Source organism: Hipposideros armiger, unplaced genomic scaffold (genome assembly GCF_001890085.2).
Source record: "Hipposideros armiger isolate ML-2016 unplaced genomic scaffold, ASM189008v1 scaffold_824, whole genome shotgun sequence".
Classification (NCBI taxonomy): domain Eukaryota; kingdom Metazoa; phylum Chordata; class Mammalia; order Chiroptera; family Hipposideridae; genus Hipposideros; species Hipposideros armiger.
The window spans coordinates 589,995-598,116 of NW_017732174.1; the positions used below are offsets into that span (position 1 = coordinate 589,995).

Sequence of the window (8,122 nt, forward strand, 5' to 3'; positions counted from 1 at the left end):
AAAAAAACTGTATACATTTAAAAAAATAAGTAAAAAATGAAAGGGATGTGAACCTTGGAAGACAAAAATTGGGATTAAGGGTTGCCTGGATACCCCATGTGGGACTTCTCCTTCAGCCCCACCCAGCCTTGGAAAATTAGGCCCTTGGTCCATGAAAGAGAGCATAGGCTTCCCAATACTTCCATGCACATGCTTGAGCCTTTTCTGTGTACCTCTTTAGAATGCCAGCCATTTTCCCACAACTCACTCAGTGGCAGTGGCAAGGGCAGGGGACTAGGGAAAAGAAAGGCCCAGGCCTGAGATGCCAGCCACTCTTTGGGACATCCACAGGGCCAGTGGCCCCTAATACAAGACTGCCAAATTCGAGAAGGCTGAACTCTAGAAATAATCCTAACATTCATGATAATATAGTAGCAATAACGTCCACTACCATTTATTGAGCAGTTACAAAGTATCAAGACTCTTTCAAGCACTTTCCTGGGACCACATAACTGAATCATCATAACGCCTTGAGTGTGGTGCTATCAGGATCCTCACTGTCCAGATGAAGACACGGAAGTTCAGGGAGGTGACAAGGTCAACACAGCCTGGATTTTCACCTCTGACTCCAGAATCTCAGCTCTTTTAATTATAACAAGTCTCTTTAAAAAATTCTGAACCCTTTCCCTTTCCCAACTTCCCTTCTTCCCATCCAAAAGGGGAGGAGTGTCTCTAGGTTCCTAGTCCTACCCCATTCATCCCTGAAAGCGGGGAGCTTTGCAGCAACCATGGTCCCTCTCACTAGCCTCTGTCTCCCGAGGAAGGAACAGGTTCCCACGAATTCTCTACAATCTCACTATTCAAAATACGGTCCATACACCAGGAGCATCAGCCTCACCTAGGAACTTAATTATGCCTATCTATGAATGGGCCCCACCCCATATCTGCTACATCAGAATTTCTATCTAGTGTTTCATCAAGCCCTCCAGGGGTTTCTTATGCCCTCTAGAATCAGAACCACAGCTCTACACGGCCCCCATTGTAACCTGCACGGGAGAGAGTACCTAACACCTGCTTCCGCCTTTAAAGCTCCCATAAAGCCGACTCGTGACAATCCATCTTCCGCGACGCCCCATGCCCGGCTTCTGAAACTACAACTCCCACAAAGTCCAGAGGCGCTCATCGTCCTTTTACGTGACTACAGTTCCCAAATGTGTTTCGCGAGCCAGACCACCATCATGGCGACCACCCGCCCCGACAGCATGAGGACTACAACTCCCACAGTGCTCAGCGGCAGAAGTCCCGCCCCCAGCGGCTCCCGAAAAGCGCCACGTCCGCTCAGCTGGGTGGGGCCCGGCTCTGGCAGGGCCCGCGGGGTCTGCAGTGCCCAGGGCTCGTTACAGTTGTTCTACCCTTCACGGCGCAGACATGGCGGCTGAGAAGGACCAGCAGAAGGATGCTGAGGCGGAAGGGCTGAGCGCCACGTGAGCAAGCCTACTCTAGCTCCCAGGACCGAGACCCGGGAGTTCTGGCCCTCTGCCCCCTCCTCCCTCGGGCCCCAGGAAGCTGGACCCCCAGACACTAGAGTCTAGGCCCCTGGTCTCCTCTTCTAGGACTCTGGAGTCTCGGCCCTCGGCCCCCTCTTCCCCTGGGATAAAGGAGTCTCAGACCCTTGCCCCCTCCCCCTCGCAGAACCCCGGGGTTTGGGCTCCCACATCCCCCTTTTGCTGGGGGTCCGGCCTCGGTCTTGGTCTACCGCTGATCTGGCCCCGCCCACCAGGACCCTGCTGCCGAAACTGATCCCATCCGCCGCGGGCCGCGAGTGGCTGGAGCGGCGCCGCGCGACCATCCGGCCCTGGGGCACCTTCGTGGACCAGCGGCGCTTCTCGCGGCCCCGCAACCTGGGCGAGCTGTGCCAGCGCCTTGTACGCAACGTGGAATACTACCAGAGCAACTATGTGTTTGTGTTCCTGGGCCTCATCCTGTACTGCGTGTGAGTGCCTCTCCACCCGCCTCCGCCAAGTTTACTGGTCGGCCCCGCCCTCAGCCGCCAGCCCCTCCTCTCCCTGGCCCGGCACCGTCCCATGGGATAGCCCTGCCAGACGTGAGCTCACGGAAGGGCCAGGCCTCCCCCATCAGCTTGACCAGGACGCAGTGTGACTATATGTGACCTGAACTTGCCTGGCCTCAAGGACATACATAGCCTGCCATCCGCCGGTGTAGAAGTACAGGGTCCCCCTGGCTGTGCCAGCGCTAGCTACCTGACCAATGCTTCCCTACCCTCTTCCAGGATGACGTCCCCCATGCTGCTGGTGGCTCTGGCCGTCTTCTTTGGCGCCTGTTACATCCTCTATCTGCGCACATTGCAGTCCAAGTTTGTGCTCTTTGGTGAGAAATCCCCTGCCCAGATGGATCCGTGATCCCTCAAATTCTGGTCTCTTGGAACAAGCGCCTTAGACCCCAAACCCAAGTCTACCCAAGCCTCGATCTACACTAGATCCCCCATACTCGGTCCCTTAAAATCTCAGATGCACCAGATGCTCCCACCCAGCCTCAGCCACCCGAATTGCTGTTCCCCAAAGCTAGAATGAGATACCCTAGAGCTCACTCTCCACCTAGCTGCTGTCCCTTAAATCTCCCGTCTCCCTCCTCCCTCATTTCTGCAGAAAGCATCAGCTGCAGGTACGCACATTAGGCACCAGGTGGCGATCTTACACTGGCCGAGAGCTGTCCCCCTCCTCTGTCCTGCTTCCTGGGTGGGACCAGAAAGATCTTGGGACTTCTCAGAGAGGGAAGCGGAGGCCTGTGGCCCATATGGTCCCAGACTGTCACCAAACACCATTGAGCCCCCACCTAAGGGAAGCTCAAGGTTTGGAGTGGGGACAGGGAGAAATTGGGATCAGATAAGCAGGTAGTCCTGAGACAGTCCTTCCGGGGCCTGCAAGTTATGTACATGACAAAGGTGGGCTGGTGGAGAGGCATGGTGGGCAAGCACAAGGCATGGAGAGAGCTCCTGGAGCATAGCCACCACCTGGCTTCAGCCACTGCTGCCCCCTCGGGCCTGCAGACCCAATTTTACTCTGCCGCAAGACACCAGAAATCTATTGTTATGTGAAATCATTCAGTTTCTCTGTCAGCCATTAATCAAATTCTTGGGGAACATTGTACAGACTCAAAAAAAACTTCCATAGGTCAGACTTGGCCCTTGGGCCACCAGTTTGAGACTTCTGGCGGACAGTAGGGACATTGGAGAATGGGTGGGGCCAGGGCTTGGGGAGCCTTGGCATGAGGAGTTTGGATGATCCTAAAGCTCCCAAGAGCTTGTGACATCAGACTGTTGGGGGGCATCCGGGATTACTCTGGGAGAGGGCACGCATGTCTGAACAGCTGCCCCAATGCCATCTGCCCCCAGGCCGAGAAGTGAGCCCTGCCCATCAGTATGCTCTAGCCGGGGCCGTCTCCTTTCCCTTCTTCTGGCTGGCTGGTGCAGGCTCGGCTGTCTTCTGGGTCCTGGGTGAGTATAGAGTCTGGATGGGGGGGGGGCGGAGGGAAGCCAGGTGAGGGATCAAGGCTCTGAACTGCCTGTTTTCCTGCAGGAGCCACCCTTGTGGTCATCGGCTCCCATGCCGCCTTCCACCAGATCGAGGCCGTTGAGGGGGAAGAGCTGCAGATGGAGCCAGTGTGAGGTGTCTTCCAGAACCTGCCAGCCTCCCGAGCCAGCTGCCCCATCCCTGTTCACCCCTGTCCCGCATGGCTGTGCTGCTCTAGCCAAAGGCCCCCCTCCCATCACAAGCCTAGGGAGGGAACCAGCTTTGGAAATAAAGCTGTTTGTAGTTGTCATTCAGCACATAAGCTCCCAGTATCCGTGGATCTGTGTGGGGTGATACTGGGGTACTGGGACAGGGGGACATGTGGTGAGGGGAAGTCAGTAAGCAAGATAAATAAGATATGATAGGATGGCCAATGGTGGTAAGTGCCAAGGAGGAGAAAAGAGTTGGGGAGGGCCGGCTGAGTGGCGTGTTGGTTAGGAGTTGCTTGGGACACCAGCTCTGAGCATTAGGGCCCCGGTTTGGATCGCACATTAGGGCCAGTGAGGCTGCGCCCTCTACAGCGAAGGTGGTGAACAACAGCTCAGCCTGGAGGTGGGCTACCGTAGGCAGCAGTGGGTCTGGCCAACAGCTGGCGTGAGTTTTCATGAGCAGCCATCCAATGGCCAGCAAGTGACTGCCTTACCCAGGAAGAGCACAGTGATAATATCAACATGGGCCAGTGAAGCGACATCCTCCACAACTAGACTGAAGAACAAAAAAGGACAGCAACTTGTCTATTCCCCTTCCCTGATTCCCCAACACTGTTCTCCCCCAATTCCCCAATAAAATCTTTAAAACAAAAAAAAAAAAGTTGGGGAAGGAGACTGTGCCAGGTGTTCCCCAGGCCACCCCCCTGTTCGATGATTTGCTAGGACTCAGTATACAGCAGGACTCACAGCTGTGATTTATTATGAAAGGATACAAAGCAGAATCAGCAAAGGAAAAAGGCACATGGGATGAAATCAAGAGGAAACCAGGCATAAGCATCCCAGAGTCCTCTCTCAGGAGTCAGAGGACGTTCTTATGTCTTCCAGCGGTGAACTGTGACAACACGTGAAATGTCTGCCAGGGAAGCTCAGTAGAGACTCAGTGCCCAGGCTTTTTATTGGGGGGTAGCCACATAAGTACCCTCCGTCTAGCATGGACCAAAACTCCAGACTCCCAAGAGGAAAGCAGGTGTTCCCGCGTAAACATCCTTTGCAGTTTAGACAACGCCAGCCACTTATCAGGGAATGGTGGGAACCCTCCTGAAATCCAAGTCCCCAGATGCCAGCCAAGGGCCAGCTATGCAAGCAGGCCTCTCTAAGGACAGGGGTCTCAGGACTACTATGTATCTGGAGAAAGTTCTGGAGAAGAATTACAGGTTAAAGAAGGCCTTCCTGCTATGATGTCATATGAAGACCTTGACTGAGCCATGAAGCAGCTGCAGGTCCTTGGAAGGGAGAATGTTCTGGGTAGAGGAAGCAGTGAGTGGGTGCAAGGCCCAGAGATGACAGTGTGCCGGGAGGTCTGAGGGGTTAGGAGGCCGGTGTGGCCGGAGCAGATGAGCTGGGGGAGAGTGGGAGACTTGCAGGCTTCAGTGTGTCTTTCGTTTTTACACAGTGAGCTGAAAAGGACACAGTTTGTTTTCATTGTCATGAGAAGATGGTCATGTGAAAATGCTAACAAAAGAGAAACACACCTGGTAGGAAAAGCACTAGGCAAATGTGACAACAAAGAGGGCCTGAAAAGCTTCTCTGAGAAGATGACATTTCAGTGAGCCCTGAGGGACACGAGCCAGCCACAGGAAGAGCTGCAGGTGGTGTTCCAAGCAGAGGCACGGCCTCTCCAACCTCATGTCACCAAAACTCAGTTTCATATCATTCATTCAGCAAGTGTTTATCGAGTGAGTACCCACTGACTGACAACCCAGCGTTCTGGAACCCTTCTGTCACATATGGTGGCCACTTGAACATGGCTGGTCCAAATTGAGATGCACTAGGGTAAAATACACACCAGATTTCAAAGGCTTAGGAGGCAAAGTGCATAAAATGTCTCAATAAATTTTTATATTTGTTATTTGTTGGAAGGATATTATGTTAGATATACAGGTTTAAATTATTTTCTCCTTTTTTTCTTTAAGAAATGTGGGAGCGGCCAGTTACCTCAGGTGGTTAGAATACAGTGCTCATAACACCAAGATTGCTGGTTCAGTCCCCACATGGGCCGCTGAGCTGAGCCCTCTATGACTAGATTGAAACAACTACTTGGAGCTGATGGGTCCTGGGAAAACACACTGTTCCTCATTTTTTTTTTTTAAAGATTTTTTTAATTGGGGAATTGGGGGATGGGAACAGCGCTGGGGAATTGGGGGAAGGGGAACAGACAAGTTGCTGTCGTTTTTGTTCTTCAGTCTAGTTGGAAGGCAGTGTCACTGGCCCTCATATGTGGGATCCGAACCGGGGCCCTCTGGCGTCCCAAGCCAGTTCTTAACCATCACGCCACTCGGCCAGCCCTGTTCCTCATTTTTTTTAAAAGTGATTAAGTAGAAAATGTGAAGTTATATCTGTGGCTTGTTTTCTATTCCTACTGGACACACTGGCTTAGATGCTCGGGAAATGTCAGGGCCACAAACAAACCAGGCCCTTTCAGAGCACCCATTCAATGAGAGAGGCACGATACACCAACCAACCAACAACAGGTAACACAGACAGTGATAAGCCCTCTGAAGCCAATAAAACTGGACTGGGCGAGGCTAGAGAGTATTTGAGAAGGGCAGGAGCTCACTTAGATGGGGGAGGTGGGGCCTTGCTGGGCAATAAGAAAATTGTCCCTTGGAGGGCTGGGAAAGACTATTCCAGCCTCTCAGGACCAGCAAGTGCAAAGGCCCTGAGGTCAGACCTGCTGTGACAAGGCACACTTAGGAGTGAGGGGACAGCCTCAGGAGACAATGGTGGGGAGGGTGTTGGGGGCCAGATCATGTAGGACCTGCAAGCCATGGTGAGGTCTTTGAATTTTAGCTTAAGGTAATGTGGAACTATGGAAGGGTTTTGAGCAGGGGAGGGAACGGAGTCGGGTGTGAACGTTAGAAATATCCCTTTGGGGTCTTGTGGGGATGGGCTGGAGGAAGTGAGACCAGGAAGGATAAGCCAAGCTGGGGAAGATGAGGCAGGGACGTGGAATGGCGAGGAGGGACAGGGAAGGCCCGCTGCTGGGCCTGGAGTGCATATGGTCAGGTGTCTTTTTGGAGGTGACTGAGGTCAGGGGCTCAGGGACCTGGGACTGGTATCACTGAGTCCAAGGTAGAGATATTTGGGGTGGTAGGGAAGACAGGAGGAGGGTCGGGGCTTGGTGACTGACCTGCATGGGAGCTGAGTGGGAGGGAGCAGGCAAGGATGACCCCCAGGCTTCTGGAAGACCAGGAGACCTGCATATTTGGGTCCACACTGGTCCTAGACAGCTACCAGGGGTGCACTTCCAGTGATAGCCACCAGAGGGCGGAAAAGTACTTCCTCCAGACCTCCAGCGGGGGAGCCAGAGTTGTACTTGTCCTGGGAAATGAGACCTAGGTGCCTGAGGCCCAGAGGCAGGCACCTGGGTCTACTCCAAGACCAGCGTCCCAATCCCAATTTGGGGGTAGTGGAGAGCGTTTTGTCTGTCGATCCAGTTACCAGTGTTCCTAGGGGAGACTGAGTCTTTATGCCCATAGCGGTGAGTGGTCACTAGGTCAAGTTTATGCTTCTGGTCTTGAGTGCATATGATCAAGTGCCTTGCTGGAGGTGACTGAGGCTGGGGGCCCAGGGACCTGGGACTGAGATTGCTGAGCCAAAATGTCAGCAGCCTGGAGCTGGGGGAGAGCAGGAGGCTGAGACTCAGTCCAGAGGCCTAATCTGGGGGTGACTGACTGCAGGTCCCTAATCCTGATGTTAAGTATTTGAGATGCTGAGACCAGAAGCTTCCATACAGGATGGTCAAGACCGGGGGTCCATTTCCCCAGACATCCCTTTCTGAATGACCTTGGGGTTGAGAGGTTTGTTTTGGGGTAACAGAAACTGGGGGCTTGGTGTTTCATTGAGGGGACAGAGACCAAAAGTCTGGTTGTCTATTTTGGTGACAGGGGCTGGGGGTCTAGTTGGATGGTTGGGAGTGACAGATTGTGGATCTAGTTATTGACTTGACTAAAGAAACCATAGGCCCAAGTTAAGGGACAGGGACAGGGGATCCAGTTGTCCAGTGTAGAGTGACTGAGCCAGGGAGTGACTGCACCTCATTTTGGGTGTCAGACTGGGCTTCTGGTTGTCTTGTTGGGGTGACAGCTGGAGTCACCTGGGGTAATAGAAATAGACAGCTGGGGTAATAGAAATTGGGGATCTGTTACCAAGTTTGAGATGACAGAGATTGGTGGTCATTTATCTAGCTTGGGTTGACAGAGAAGGGAATTCTTTTTTTTTTTAATTGGGGGATTGGGGGAGGGGAACAGTGTTGGGGAATCGGGGAAGGGGAACAGACAAGTTGCTGTCCTTTTGTTCTTCAGTCTAGTTGTGGAGGACGTCGCTTCACTGGCCCATGCTGGT

At 53.2% G+C, this 8,122-nt stretch overlaps 1 protein-coding gene across 1 annotated transcript; it reads left to right on the forward strand.

Moving 5' to 3' along the window:
• The first annotated feature begins 1,301 nt into the window (after positions 1-1,301).
• On the forward strand, positions 1,302-3,831 carry RABAC1 (Rab acceptor 1). The gene is made up of 5 exons (XM_019629016.1): positions 1,302-1,463; positions 1,760-1,972; positions 2,270-2,367; positions 3,392-3,493; positions 3,576-3,831. The coding sequence occupies exons 1-5, from the start codon at positions 1,408-1,410 to the stop codon at positions 3,662-3,664; spliced, it is 558 nt and encodes a 185-aa protein (XP_019484561.1). The 5' UTR covers positions 1,302-1,407; the 3' UTR covers positions 3,665-3,831.
• Positions 3,832-8,122: the final 4,291 nt, after the last annotated feature.